At 38.6% G+C, this 14,657-nt stretch overlaps 3 protein-coding genes, 1 non-coding gene and 1 pseudogene across 5 annotated transcripts; 3 read left to right on the top strand and 2 right to left on the bottom strand.

The window, feature by feature from the left end:
• The first annotated feature begins 9 nt into the window (after positions 1–9).
• Positions 10–81, top strand: TRNAM-CAU. Its single transcript has one exon. It is a non-coding gene; the product is annotated as a tRNA-Met (tRNA).
• Positions 82–164: 83 nt separating this feature from the next.
• On the top strand, positions 165–2,224 carry LOC103867770 (annotated as a pseudogene).
• Positions 2,225–2,561: 337 nt separating this feature from the next.
• On the bottom strand, positions 2,562–4,988 carry LOC103867147 (protein SSUH2 homolog). Of its 2 annotated transcripts, none has more exons than XM_033292874.1 (7): positions 4,775–4,988; positions 4,513–4,701; positions 4,392–4,443; positions 3,995–4,317; positions 3,786–3,927; positions 3,572–3,697; positions 2,562–3,097 (listed from the first exon to the last, which is right to left on the bottom strand). In XM_033292874.1, the coding sequence occupies exons 1-7, from the start codon at positions 4,797–4,799 to the stop codon at positions 2,713–2,715; spliced, it is 1,242 nt and encodes a 413-aa protein (XP_033148765.1). In that variant the 5' UTR covers positions 4,800–4,988; the 3' UTR covers positions 2,562–2,712. The 2 variants fall into 2 exon arrangements, with proteins under 2 accessions (XP_033148765.1, XP_009143434.1); XM_009145186.3 differs by having other exon boundaries at positions 4,778–4,973.
• A 611-nt stretch (positions 4,989–5,599) lies between these two features.
• Positions 5,600–9,339, top strand: LOC103867146 (neutral ceramidase 2). The gene is made up of 7 exons (XM_009145185.3): positions 5,600–6,207; positions 6,293–6,501; positions 6,804–7,112; positions 7,195–7,697; positions 7,764–7,889; positions 8,385–8,448; positions 8,529–9,339. Exons 1-7 carry the CDS (start codon positions 5,903–5,905, stop codon positions 9,242–9,244), a joined length of 2,232 nt encoding a protein of 743 aa, XP_009143433.1. The 5' UTR covers positions 5,600–5,902; the 3' UTR covers positions 9,245–9,339.
• A 109-nt stretch (positions 9,340–9,448) lies between these two features.
• On the bottom strand, positions 9,449–14,477 carry LOC103867142 (F-box/kelch-repeat protein At4g38940). Its single transcript, XM_033292875.1, has 4 exons — positions 13,928–14,477; positions 13,724–13,858; positions 13,487–13,623; positions 9,449–13,292 (listed from the first exon to the last, which is right to left on the bottom strand). The coding sequence occupies exon 4, from the start codon at positions 10,601–10,603 to the stop codon at positions 9,557–9,559; it is 1,047 nt and encodes a 348-aa protein (XP_033148766.1). The 5' UTR covers positions 10,604–13,292; positions 13,487–13,623; positions 13,724–13,858; positions 13,928–14,477; the 3' UTR covers positions 9,449–9,556.
• Positions 14,478–14,657: the final 180 nt, after the last annotated feature.

The following is a 14,657-nucleotide window of genomic DNA, read 5'->3' as shown; positions in this document are numbered from 1 at the left end:
AACTAACAAATCAGAGTGGCGCAGCGGAAGCGTGGTGGGCCCATAACCCACAGGTCCCAGGATCGAAACCTGGCTCTGATAATTTGTTTTACTTTTTTCAAATATCCCGAAAACCCTGACAAACTAAAAAAAGGTTGTTTCTTCTTCTTCCTCCACTCTCCAGTTTCAATTTCAAACATTGACATGGAGACGGACCAAATCTACAAGCTCGATGTCGGAAATCTTCTCGCTTTCAATCCAAGTCACCGCTTCCCTCCTCCTCCTACTTCAAGGTTCGTATTTATCTTCTTGTAGCTCTTGTTAAACTCTTCCTTTTCCAGTTTAATGATTGTTTTGTATCTTGATTTAATAGATTTTATGTTCTTATTTGATTGAAAAACTTCAATTTGCTGAATTAAGAGAGCAAAGTAGGCAGTTTTATTGTAAAGCTTGTTTCTCTTTTTTGCTCTGTTACAATCTTCTGTAATTAGGGAACAGTGCTGAGTTACTTGTTTAATGTTGTTTTATGTAAGATAGGGAGGAGCTTGTGAAGGGAGGGAACAAAACTAGTTCAGGCAATAGCTGATACTCTTTTCAACTTATCTTCTACTGAGACTAGTGATGGTCCCCTTGTCCAGTTGCCTCCTCCTTCCACCAAACTTCCTAGACAGAAACATGTAACCTCCTCTCTCTCTCTCTTGCGTTTTGCTTGTCACTTCATATTTTGAATGTACTACTATAATCATATCCTAACGTTCTCCTCTCTTTCTCTCTCTCCTAGCTTCCAAGGCCTAAGCCTCCTACAAAGTGGGAAGAGTTTGCTCTCAAGAAAGGTAAAAGCTGATTTAGAGAGTTTACTTTTTGTGGATTTCAAGTTTTATTCTATTCAGATTTAATGGGTTAACAACCTCTTTGTTCTACAGTTTGATGATAAATTTGTTTTTGGTTCTGTTTCTTAGGTATACAGAAGCGCAAGAAGGACAAGATTGTATACGACGAAACAACTGATAAGTTTAAGCGTCGCCATGGTTACGACCGTGTTAACGATGATAACGATATCCCCATTATTGAAGCAAAGGCATTAGATGGTAAGTCCTGCGCTAAAAAAAGAACAATTTCTTATCTTTTGCTTTAGATTATGTTGTTAGTTTCTTGATGAAACCAAGTTCGCTTAACTGCAGAACCAGGAGAAGACCCTTTTGCCAAGAGACTAGATGATAAAAAGAAGAGAGTTGGAAAGCAAGAAAAGAATCGATTACAGAACTTGAAGACTGCTGCAAAAGCTGGTGCTTTACCGAGGTAATATTAACAACTTCTTTTATTGGTTAGTAAGCATCATACAACATGTTACATGGTTTTGATAACTAGATATCAAAAATGGTTTTACTTGCAGCCATGTCCAACTTGCTGTAACTGCATCGCCCATATCAGGCACCAAAACTCAGCCACAGAAAATTGGAAAGGATGCACTTGGTGATGTAGCAGGTTTAGCTGCTACATCAACCGCTAGTGGTGGTAAATTCGATAAAAAAAATTGCCTGGTGAAAAACCTCCTAAGAAGCAAGGCAAACACCACAAGGTTAGTCATCACTCATCAGTCATCTTCACCTTCCCTTTTAGTCAATTTGTATTTTCTAATTTGTGGGGATTTTTTTGCAGTATTTACCGGTTGTACCAAGGTACGGAATGGTTGACGAAGAAAAAGAACAGACTAATAAAGTACTTGGCAAGTTATTATCTAAGCATTCACATGAGATCCTCAATGTTGGAAAGGTATAATCGAAAAAACTTCTCATCTCTCTCTCTCTCTGGTTTTGGTCTCTTGCCTCTGATATTATTTGTATATGTGAGTTAGGCGATAAACATGTACAACGACAAGAAGGAGAAGAAGAAGTCAGGGAGATCAGATAAGTTGAAAGCTAAGAAAGATATTACCAAGAAGAAGCCTTATGCCAACAAAGCCAAGTGAAGAGACTCCCACCTTGTTTTATTTACTGCTCTCCCTATCTCATAACAAGATGTTACAAGATTTTATTTCGTATACCAGAACACAATTTAGAACTATAAGTTTGTAGAAAGCAATCTATCTTGTAGGCATTTGGATTCTGTTAGTTTGGTCTTTTCGAGTTGGTTAGTTTGGAATTCATTTAGTTTGGTTTGCCTGTAAATTGAACCGGAAAAATTGGTTTGATTTCCGGTTAGTTTAGTTTCAAAATTTATACTGAATTTAACCAAAATTTTTGAATTGATTAAATTCCGGTTTAAAAGGTCGTCGAAAGGATCTTGGAGACCCACCACTAGTTAAATATTTTTTTAAATTAGGTTAAGTTTAGTTAGTTTGATTTGAATTTTTATATTAGTTTGGTAAAGAAAAATATTTTAAAAGAAAATGTGGACTAACGGTTTACTGAACCGAAGATTATTTTTCTTTAATTGCTGAATTGAACCGAGAACCAAACCAGAAGCCTACTCTTGTTACAAAAAGGTTCCAGTGAGAGGAGAATTAATACGGACAAGTCCCGTTGATGTCCTCTTGTTCTTCACTTTTTCACTTCTTAGGATTAGTTAAGACTATCATCATGTACACATTTTCAAACTATCATATATATGTATAAACCACACATTGCATTGCATGCTAATGATGCTATGTTTTGTGTACATGCAATCTCTTTCCTTATTCCGTGTTTCTTACATTCAAAGTAGAGAAGTTCAAAAGACCAACTCTGTGTGTTTTCAAACTTTTAACCACTCAAGACAAGGACACAACCCCCAGCAGAACCTAGCTGGGTAATAATCTTTCATGTAAATCTCTTTACCAAAACCGATAATGTAAAAGTTGAAGGCTTTCCCACGATCTTCCATCGTGACGCGTGTCACAGGCACAACAGATATGGCGTGCCTCTCGCAGACAACATTCGCCGTTGGTGGAACTTCAGCTCTCAACGAGATGACTTCTGAGGAGAACTTGTTTAGGAAGTATGAGTCTGCAAAGTAAGCTGGTGTGCACTGGTAAGCTTGTGTGTTGCAAAGCTGAACACCTTCTGCTCTGTGAAACACTTCTTCTGGTACAGAGCCAGCTCCTCTCGTTGCACTCACCTTTCGCTTTGACAGTGTCTTCCTGTCGAAACGCAAAAATAAAAATCAAGTCTTTTAGTAGGCTTGGGCAAAAAATAACCAGAACTGGAAAAGAAATACTAAAACCGTGGAATAACCGAACAGTTCCTATATTTCTATATCTAAAATAACTGCACCGAAAACCGAACCAATATCTAAAGATATTTTTAACATACCTAAATATATATTAAAAAGCTATTATCAGTATCCAAAAGTATTTGAATACTTTAATCCTAAATATCTAAAATAATCCAAATTATTCTATCCGAATCATCCTAATTACTCAATATTTTATCCGACGTACCCAATATTTTACCAAATTACCCGAAATAACCGAACCGAACAAACGGAAACCAATTTTTTCCGGGTATTAGACCCAAACTACCCAACTAAAACCCGAACCAATACCCGAAATGCCTATGTTTATCTTTTAGTTTGCCACTCAGACCAAATTTCATTTACTGATAAAAGACCTTACCATTTTACAACTGCAATGCTGCTTGTCAGAAGAGAGCCAGAACCGTCACAAGTCTCGCATTTGACTAACCCACGAGATTGGCAATTCGGACAAGGAAGCTTTCCCCCACCATTACATTCTCCACATCTGTGAGAAAAAAAAAAGAAGGTTTACAGTTTGCATATGCACTCATCAGACAGACTGAAAGTTTCGAGTTCTTGAAATGAGACTTTACATTGAGTCAGATCCATCTTTATGAGCAATCAAACCTCTTCCATAACACTTAGAACACTTCATCACCTGATTCTCCTTGTAAAACCCAGGCTCTCCATCAGCATTACACGTTGGACACACTACTTCTCCTCTTCCTCCGCAACCTATTAATCAAAATCCCCTCTTCAGCATCATCCTAACAATCACTAAAGACATAAGAAAGAGTCTTACCAGTGCACTTGTCAACAGTCTCAGAATGAGGAACCGGGACTCGAGTCTCTTTGTAAGGAACAAAGAGAGTTGGAAACTGCGACCTCAGGTCTATTTGCCATAACTCAGGAGCAGATCCATGTTTGAAGTTCCCACCGTTGAAAGGCACTGTCTGTGTTAAAGCTTCCCTCTCTTCGATAAAAGTGTCGAGAGTTCCCACATAGACATTGCAGTCTTCAACCGCACGGATCTTCCACGTGCGAGCTGGACGGCTTCCCCAACAGCAACGGTGGCCGATGTGATCAATAAGCAGCTCTCTTATCTCAATCTCATCAAGCACCTGCCTGAGATAAATGTAAAAGGTTTAATCTTTGAATCCTAACAAGAGCAATGAGACTAAAAGTATAAACCTTTGTACCTTTGCAGTTCATGACCTGCTCCAGACGCACTCGGGTAGCCAATAGCTTCCGCTGTGAAACAGAGCCGACAAAAAGGATGAAACTTTCACACTTTTAAGGGTCAAAGTCGGAGAGACTTACGAGTGGGCAACGAGACGGGGGTGGTTAGAACGGGAGGGTAGAGAGGCGGAGGATCGGAAACAGCGGAAGCGGAACGGACTTCCTCGACGGTGACGCCAGCTCCGGCGAAAGAGACGTTGTTACGAGCAGAGGAGATGTTTCTCTGAAGGTATTGGTATGAATCCCATCTCTCAGATTCCTTAGTTTTATCTGATCCAATAATAAATGATGAGAGGATTCAAAAACAGAGGAGGAGAAAGTTTGGTTCTTTATTGAATTGAATTACCTGAAAGCAGAGGCTTCTCCATTGATCACGAGTCTCTCTCTTTGTGCTTATCAGAAACCGATAGAAGAGAAGAAAGAAAGATTTTTTTTTTTTTCTTAGAGAGTAAGGAAACGCCAAAGTCAATTCCGATCCTATTATTTTTTGTTACTTTCTTTCTCGTGATCATTACACGAAACAGGGACGGAAGAGATTTACTTGTCGGGTTGAGTCTGGTCGGATCCGGATAAGATCGGGTCATTAAGTTTGTTTCCGTGTGAAACGGTTGAAGATTTCACCCACCTCTGATTTTGCAAGTACGTGTATCAGAGAATGATTATTGCACTTGCCACTTATGTATGGTCAATGACTGAACGTCTTTAAGAGTTTATTACCAAGACAAGCAAAGAGTTTTAACACGTTCACATGGATGTATGCAGCTCCAAGAGGAATCACATGGGTTGATGGGTGCGTATCAACAATTAAAACATGTTATTATTCAATTCAAACAATTTATAAAAACCAATACTAGTATTTGTAACCTCTGCAGTAACTATGTTCATCTCCTTTTCCCATAGTACAAAATTTAATGTGATAGTTATGTAGTATTTTGGATGCATTTTAGAGCAAGGTCATTGGTGGAGATTTTAATAGATTTAGGAGAATAATTGAAAAAGTGGACAGAAACAAGAAACGGGTTCTCCGAGGAAATCTCGCTAACCATGTTGTGCCAGATTTTAAGTGGCTTGGCTTGATTTTCAAATAACATTAAAATAAAATTAATCTATTGTCAAGAACCTCATTTCGAGGATGTATGCGTAAAAAAACTAATATCATCATCATCAAACCATAGATAATTAGTCAGTCATAAACACGATCTATTAAACTAATATGAAACCATAATACAAGATTAGTATAAATAGAGAAACAAATAAGGTTTGACAGAGTGTGAAGTTTCACTACCGACATCCACTCGCTTCCACATTTGAAATTTTTATTCACCTTCTCTCTCTCTCCCACTCACGCTTTTGCAAAGTTTCAATCTTTCATGGCGTATTCTCTCTCACAATCACTTCTCGTGTGAAATCTATCTCCTCTTAAAGATCTATCACTACTCTCCCTTCTTCTTATTCCTCCTCTCTCCAAACCATGGCTGTCTCAGTTCCATTGTCGTTTCAGTTTCTACTGTCTCTTCTCTTAACTAGAGCCGTTCTTTCGTCTTCCGAGTACTTAATCGGCGTGGGAAGCTATGACATCACCGGTCCAGCCGCTGACGTCAACATGATGGGATACGCTAACTCCGAGCAAATCGCCTCAGGGATCCATTTCCGTCTGCGAGCTCGTGCCTTCATCGTCGCTGAGCCTCAAGGTAACCGCGTCGCGTTTGTGAATCTTGACGCGTGTATGGCGTCTCAGATCGTTACCATCAAAGTTCTTGAGCGACTCAAGGCAAGGTAACGACCAATAAGCATAGTGTTTAGTAGAGTTTGAATCTACGAGAATGTTGTAATAATGTTACAAAGTCTTGTTCGTTTGTAGATATGGTGATCTTTACACAGAGAAGAACGTAGCAATAAGTGGGATCCACACTCATGCTGGACCAGGAGGGTATCTTCAGTACGTCACTTACATTGTCACGTCCCTTGGATTCGTTCGTCAGTCTTTTGACGTTCTTGTTGATGGCATTGAGCAAGCCATCATGCAAGCTCACCAAAGTCTACGTCCTGGTTCTGTTTTTGTCAACAAAGGTACTTTCTTTGTCTTATAGTGTTCTAAAAATTGGTATAGTGGCTTGTAACAATCTGCCTAGTTGACAAATCGAATCTAAACGAAACTATTTTTCTAAAACATTTTTTTTTTTTAAATCGGTCTTGACATTAAAAAAAATCGATCTAGACATTTAAAAAGTCTGTTCCGCCTAATCAATAATCTCATATAAACCGCTTAACTACCGCATAGCGATTTTTTTTTAAAATTGGCTTCTTTAATGTGCTTTCAGACAAAGTTCTTGCTTTAGTTAAATCACTTTATGTGTGTGTGTGAATATTAGGGGACCTTTTGGATGCTGGTGTGAACCGAAGTCCTAGTTCTTATCTGAACAACCCTGCAGCTGAGAGGAGTAAATATAAGTACAACGTCGACAAAGAAATGACGCTTCTCAAGTTTGTCGATTCAAAGTTGGGACCTATTGGTAGCTTTAACTGGTTTGCTACTCATGGGACTTCCATGAGCAGGACTAACTCTTTGATTAGTGGAGATAACAAAGGCGCAGCAGCGCGTTTCATGGAGGACTGGTTCCAGAGTGGACAGAAGATCCCTAGACGAGTATCAACCATTGTCTCTGATCTGAGCCAAAACCGTGAGTCTTTGAGTTACTTACCTAATGTATTCTATGACAAGACTGATAAGGATGAATATTATGTTTTGTTTTCTACTTTCAGACAGCAGGCTTTTGGACATTGCAGCTTCTTATAAGTCATCTAGAGGACAGACTCTTGATGCTAAAGTCCGAGTAAGAAAGGCGTCATTCGTCTCCGCCTTCTGTCAATCAAACTGTGGTGATGTCAGTCCAAATGTTCTTGGTACGTTTTGCATCGACACTGGACTGCCTTGTGACTTCAATCACAGTACATGCAACGGAAAGAACGAGCTGTGCTATGGCCGTGGTCCTGGGTACCCTGATGAGTTTGAGAGTACACGTATCATTGGAGAAAGGCAGTTCAAAATGGCGGTGGGACTATTCAACAAAGCTACTGAGAAGTTAGAGGGGAAGATTGGTTACCAACATGAGTATGTAGATTTCTCAAACCTTGAAGTCACGGTTCCTAAAGCAGGTGGTGGTTCAGAGACGGTGAAGACATGTCCAGCTGCAATGGGGTTTGGTTTTGCTGCTGGAACAACTGATGGTCCTGGCGCTTTTGATTTCAAACAAGGAGATGATAAGGTAACTAATAAGCTTCTTAACTCTGAATCTTTCTTTCTCTAACTAAAAATTCTCTTTTCGTTAAAGGGTAAAGCGTTTTGGAGATTAGTGAGGAACGTGTTAACAACTCCTGGTCCGGACCAGATTCAATGTCAGAAACCAAAACCTATTTTACTTGACACTGGTGAGATGAAGACACCATATGACTGGGCGGTGAGTGGCTATATTCTATGTTTTATGTAATAAGCATTTGAAATCAGGCCGTCTCAAATTATTGTCTTGTTCAAAAAATATTAATGATATATTAGTGGTATATCTAAAAATCTTAAGTTCTATATCATAATTTATGTATATATTTTTTTGAAAACTTTTTAATCGTTTTAATTTTTAGACTCGGACTCTATTAACCGTTCCATTTGCACATGCTATTAGACAGCCATGTTTGAAACTATAGACTATTGATGGTTTGTTACTTGCCTGAACCATGCAGCCTTCGATTCTTCCGGTTCAGATGTTTCGCATTGGTCAACATAAATAGTAATGATATATTAGTAGTATACATATCTAAAGATTTTAAAATGTATAAAAATCTTAATATTTTTTTATTTTTAGACTCAGACTTTGTTAGCTTAATTTGCACATGCTATTAGACCGTCATGTTTGAAACTATAGACTATTGATGGTTTGTTACATGCCTGAACCATGCAGCCTTCAATTCTTCCGGTTCAGATATTTCGCATTGGTCAACTAATCATCCTCAGTGTCCCTGGAGGTATGTCAGTGAGACTCTCTTTTGTTCTCATAATAAACCTTCTTTAGTCCCCTAATGAAGCTTATAATCGTATCACACAGAGTTCACCACAATGGCTGGAAGGCGTCTCCGTGATGCTGTGAAGTCATTTCTCATCTCTTTAGACAGCAAGCAGTTTGGCAACAACCTCCATGTGGTAATCGCAGGTCTCACCAACACGTATTCCCAGTACATTGCAACTTTCGAGGAGTACGAGGTTCAAAGATACGAGGGAGCTTCAACGCTATACGGCCCACACACACTCACCGCTTATATCCAAGAGTTCAAGAAACTAGCCACAGCTTTGGTCAACGGTCAAACACTCCCAAGTGGGCCCCAACCACCAGACCTTCTAGACAACCAGATCAGTTTACTTTCTCCTGTGGTCGTAGACTCCACTCCTATAGGAGTCAGCTTTGGTGATGTTAAATCCGACGTGCCTCCCAAGTCAACGTTCGTGAGAGGCCAACAAGTCAACGCAACGTTTTGGTCGGGATGTCCAAGAAACGACCTGATGACGGAAGGATCTTTCGCTGTTGTGGAGACGCTGCGTGGAGAGAAGTGGGTGCCAGTGTACGATGACGATGACTTCAGTGTGAAGTTTAAGTGGTCGAGACCGGGGAAGCTTAGCCCTGAGAGCCAAGCAACGGTTGAGTGGAGGATACCGGAGTCTGCGGTGGCTGGAGTTTATAGATTAAGACATTACGGAGCTTCTAAGTCGCTTGTTGGATCCATTACAAGCTTCTCTGGTTCTTCTAGCGCCTTTGTAGTTGTATGACATTTTACCTAACGTAACATATCAGTGCATGATTATATCATTTATAAAATAAAAAAAGTGATGAAAAGAAATTTCAAATCACAATAAGTTAACCACACTGGGTGGACTACTCGTATATGGACTACAACACTAAATTTGTGTGGCTAAACATATATGAGATGATGCTTCCATGAATTACACTTTCCCTTGAGGAATTAGTATGAGCCTCTTCGTAGTTTTAAAATACCCAAACTAAAAAAAAAAAAAAGCACAGTCTTAAGTAATATGAAGGAGAGCTTCATGCATCAAAACATAGCATCTAGAGAACATGCATCAAAACGTAGCAACTAGAGATTCTATTAAGCAAAAATCACCGACAATTACAACATCGGACCACTCGACTTTACCCCAAATCTCACCATCTTGACGTCTTTCCAATGCAATCTCCGCACACCAATGCTCTTCTATTCTACAAATCCTTTTCTGATACAAGAAAAGCAAGCTCCCACCGTAATTCACAACGCGTGGCCACCAAACTAAACTTTTGTTAGTGGGCAACAATGTTTTAACACCTTTCACCTCACTCCAACACCTAAGTTTTGTGTCATAGGCTTTTAACTTGTTGTAAAGACAATCATAGGAGTAGAACACATCATCAATGACACACACGCTCTTCCACTTGTTGAACTTCAGCATCCACTCCGTTTCCCATTTAGTTTCCTTGGTACCATCGTAAACAATGCTATTAACATAACCATCCGGTCCATTCAACACATGGCGTAGTTCGATGCGTGGCTTTGTCATCTCAGGCTCCCACGTTTGTGTCAACGTATTGAACACAGCCGTGACCTTGTTGTAATAATTAGTATATCCAAACACGTAGATCTTCCCATCCATCACGTGAGCGAGAGGAGTGCCAATCATGCGTTTAGGCATGGTTGGTAAGGGCTGCACCGTGTGATATCTGCAGTCTATGCTTAACGCATTCCGTTCACTACGGTCATAAAGGCTAAACCCACCGAACACATGTATCCTTGAACCGTCCACTACAAAGCTTGCTTCGTGAGGCATAGCAGGAAGCGACGAGACAAGGACCAAGCGGTGACCCCCGTCGGGTTTTCGGCGGAGATTATATACACGGGTTTCGGAATTCTCACCGAAGCTCTGGAGAATAACATACAGACAATGTTCATTGCAGCCCGACAAGGATCTTCTCGCCTTGTAAAGTTCAGGCGACGTAACAAGTGATCTGAAACGCCTGCAGACGGCAGAGATGGACGGATGAAAGCGTGTGGAGACACGCGCTATGATGTCAACTACAACTTCGTCTGGGAGTGACATGATCAGACATGTCGGCTCTGGCTTGGTCGGGGAAGACATCTCCAGATCAATCTCTGAGACAAGAAAAAAACACAAAACCCTAAGTGTATTAGGTCTTGCTAGGGATGAGCAAAATATCTATCTGAACTCCGATACCGAATTGAACCGAAACATATTAAATATCCGAATTAATCCATAATTTTAATATCCGAAAAATTAGAACCGATTCAAACCGTGATATTAATATAACTATAAGGTGGATATCTTCTGATATCCTAAATTATTTAGGATATCAGAAGATATCCACCTTATAGTTATATATTTAAATATATTAATTATTCAAAATATGCTAAAGTATCCAAATATTATCCCAAAAAGTAAAAAATAAATATTTAAAAATAACCTAAAGTACTCAAAACAAACACCTAAAATATCTACTTGTTATTCATCCAAATATCTCAATCAAACTAATTTCTATACTAACCTTTAGTCCTACGTTGTTCAAATTATAACCTTTACCCATTGACACATTAGGCGCCACAAGCCCTGCGTGGACGTTGTAACGATAGATGGTGCCGTCTTGGACAATGCATATCAGTATCTGATCATCAGACCAGGACACTCCAATAAGACGTCCAGGCGGAGCCACCTTGGAGAGAGGGTGGTCAATTGACCCATGTGAAACCTATAAATATTAAGTTTTATGTGCATCTACAATGTTGCTGCTGTGGTAAATTGGTTAAAATATCTAAGTTTGACCCACATGTCATGGGTTCAACTCTCATGTATGTTTTTTTTATCTATAATAATTGAATTATGACCTATGTGGAACATAGGTTTAGCTCCGCCACTGAGTCGTCCACCAGGGTGATTCCAAACAGTCTCAGAGAGGAGTACACCAGCTGAGTTAAAGATACAGAGCTTTCTTAGTGCAGATTCAGCATATAGTTGAACAATCTTGGAGTCATCTCGAATGACTGCAATTGGTCCACCGAACGACGCTCAAGCGACCTTGTTGCGGCTCAAGTCCACTGGTGTGTACTGAACCATTATTTTGACAAATAAATAAATAAAAAATGTAAGAAACAAAAAACTCCGCCGGTACTTGAACTCGGGTCTTTCGGATGAAAGCCGAATACGACGGATTGTTGAAACCTCCGAAGTTGGTGTCACAACAAGGTTACAACAAGTCCACTTTCATCCCACGTTGGAGGTTACAACAATCCGTCGTAATCTTTCATCCGAGAATCCCAGCTTCAGAGTTTTTTTGTTTTTCACATTTTTCGAAACACAACATTTTTTTATTTATTTACTAGGATCGGCCCGCCCTACGGGCGGGATATGCTTTACTTGTGATCTACTTTTTGTATGATTTTGTAATTTGTTTTTAGATTTGCATTTGAAAAAAATGTGTAGATAATGATTTTTTTCTTTTAGAAAATTTTAGGTGAGAGATTTATATGTGATAAGATATATTTTGCTTGTTTATAATAGTTGTTTCTGTCGTCTAAAAAAATAACTTTATAATATATGTTAATTAAATTTCATCTACTTAATTAAGTTATTTGATATATAATGTGTATTGAATTTGATGATAGTATATAAATATCTTTTATTTGTAATTCAATAAAAACATCAGAAGAGTGAAATTTTTTATAAAAAAAAAGCAAGATGAATTCATTTTTTAAAAGATGTTTTGTTTATGTTTATATAAGACACCGCCTGAGTTCACCACCTCGCTTCAGATTCTTGACCTCCCAGAAACGCAATAACCTACACTCAACCGTGGGAGGAACACCTGCCGGACTTTTATCATGGGGAGTCAACTGGAGAGTTGCATGTCATGGGAGGATCATAATTACAGGAACCACTAACGACATCTTTTATCGAGACCATTTGCTTGAGAAAAAGAAGAAGTAAATTTGGCCTACACTTCCTGTTTAGTTTCATCAACTTTTCTTTCCAATTTTCTTTATTTTTATTTTGTCTAGCTTATGTTTCGACTTCTTAAATCCAAACTCTTTTCGAAATATTATTATTTTTGTTTCTACTTTTCTTTTATTTTATTTTGTTTTAAATTACTAAATCCAGTCATCTCTTTGAGAACAATCTTTTGAACATGCTTGAATACTTGTCAACAATTTTTAAAAACTCATGTTCATTGAATTGGAAGATATTTTTTTGCCAAATCTTTAACAGTCTAATATTTTCATATTTATCAAGACGTTCGCTTCATCGTCAAAATTAATAACCAAATTTATATATATTGTACATAATTATATTTAAGTGTATATATCTACTAATGGAAAATTGCATCATGTGAACGTCCGAAATACAAAAGTATCAACAAATTCAGTACTCCAAATAAAGAGAAACTAATAAACATCATAACGTTATGAGTTATATTCATCAGTTTTTTATCTTTTACAATTTTACCTCAGGTAACCGTTCTCACTCAACGAATGATTAAGGGTATCCTCTCCATTTAAGTATCCAAGATATTTTTGCTCAAAAAAAAAGTATCCAAGATATAAAATAAACATCAAACATAATATAACAACCATCATTAAAATCCATAATATTAAATCAATAAGTCTCAACAATATTAAATCCATAAGTCTCAACGCAAAAGACATATAGCTAGCATCAATACAACCTAAATCCACTTGGGACTCAGCTTACTCATAAAAGTCTCATTTCAATACATTATGATTGGTCTTCCTCGTAGTCAACCACCAGCATACCAAATCTGCAATGATCAGATTGAAGGATTAGAGAATAGAGACTAAGATGAATAAAAAAAAAAAATCACCCCAAACGACATGGCGAATAACTATGTTTACATCACTTCATCGACAAACATTGAAAGAGCTCTAAGTAATTCAAATAACACAGCAATTATGTAATTCCACAGAAAATAAAAGACTAAACATATGAATATACCTATGCAAGTCTTAGCTTAGGATATGGTAGAAGCTGGTCTGCAGAGGATGGGAAAAGGAGGTTTTCCTCCAAAATCCATGGCCTTGGCTTGATACTCCATGAGAGGACCATCGGGATGCTTACAAATCGGTTGTATTCTAAGTAAGTAAACAACACACACAACCATCCTATATGTGAGTATAACAACAAAATTAAAACACACAAAATGCTTATATTTGAATTGATGAGTACTCTCACCTTCTCCTCGTTGAGCTTCTTAACACATAAGGAGACAATAGACTCCAAATATTCCCTTGTGGTCATGTCGATCCAAGGTTCTTCCAGATCAGTAAGGGGGAAGATGGACCTGAAGGGATCTTCTTCAAAAAAACCCTAAAAATGAAACAGATAAACTATTCAACTTTATAAAATTGGATAAACAAAGAAGGGTCATAACGTTACCCGATTCTTTCAGGCCTGGATCTTAAAGTCGCGGAACACTTTGTACTCCTCGTCATCGGAGAAGATTTTACGGTCCTCAGTTTCCTCTTCATCATCGCCGGGATAAAGAGAGTATGAGACTGAGATAAGAAGTACTTACATATTTATACAGATCCACACCGCCCATGAGATACGAACGGCGCAGCAAAGAGTCTGTAGTGGACGATTGAATTAAATTGGAATAAAGACGGATCCATAACTCCGGCCGTTTCAATCAAGAGAAAGGTATAGCAGACGTCATACATCGCCGCTGCAGAAAGAGAGGAACGAAAGGATTTCACGTGATTGAGCAATTAGGGTTAGAGGTCGCGTAATATCTATTGGGCCGCAGCGAACGATAGACATAGAGCGCAAGACGTAAGAAATAAGGAAAACCCAATACGATTCTCAGATAAATGAAACACATAGTTTCGTTCGCACGCGACACGTGTCGCGATGAGAGGCATCGACTTATCTAGCTGGCCGCTGACGTGGCGCGTCCTGGAGAGAGGAAACTCTCTTTTATATATAAAGATTTGATAAAATAATGGTCCAATACACACCACCGGCCTATAACCTACCCCCAACAAATCCACCGGAACATATCCAGAAAATTAAAATAAAAAAGGATAAATAACTTAAACCTCACACGGACCAGGCATCACGTGCACACGTGCCAAAGAACGAAGATCCAAACTTTATAGTGGTTTAA

The sequence above is a fragment of the Brassica rapa genome, chromosome A05 (assembly GCF_000309985.2).
Source record: "Brassica rapa cultivar Chiifu-401-42 chromosome A05, CAAS_Brap_v3.01, whole genome shotgun sequence".
Lineage (NCBI taxonomy): Eukaryota > Viridiplantae > Streptophyta > Magnoliopsida > Brassicales > Brassicaceae > Brassica > Brassica rapa.
The sequence above is the reverse complement of the archived record's forward strand: the minus strand, read 5'-3'. Positions and strand labels throughout refer to the sequence as shown.

Bases quoted from the DNA above. Each gene is read 5' to 3' on its own strand.
- LOC103867147 (XM_033292874.1), bottom strand. From the start codon at position 4,799: ATGGAGAAGCCTCTGCTTTCAGGTA. The intron at 3,928-3,994 runs GTAAGACTCTTT...TTTGATTAATAG, and splicing joins GACTGTTGACAAGTGCACTG to GTTGCGGAGGAAGAGGAGAA. The intron at 3,698-3,785 runs GTAAAGTCTCAT...TTTTTCTCACAG, and splicing joins AAAGATGGATCTGACTCAAT to ATGTGGAGAATGTAATGGTG.
- LOC103867146 (XM_009145185.3), top strand. From the start codon at position 5,903: ATGGCTGTCTCAGTTCCATTGTCGTTTCAGTTTCTACTGTCTCTTCTC. The intron at 7,698-7,763 runs GTAACTAATAAG...TTTTCGTTAAAG, and splicing joins TCAAACAAGGAGATGATAAG to GGTAAAGCGTTTTGGAGATT. The intron at 7,890-8,384 runs GTGAGTGGCTAT...TGAACCATGCAG, and splicing joins AGACACCATATGACTGGGCG to CCTTCAATTCTTCCGGTTCA.
- LOC103867142 (XM_033292875.1), bottom strand. From the start codon at position 10,603: ATGTCTTCCCCGACCAAGCCAGAGCCGACATGTCTGATCATGTCACTC.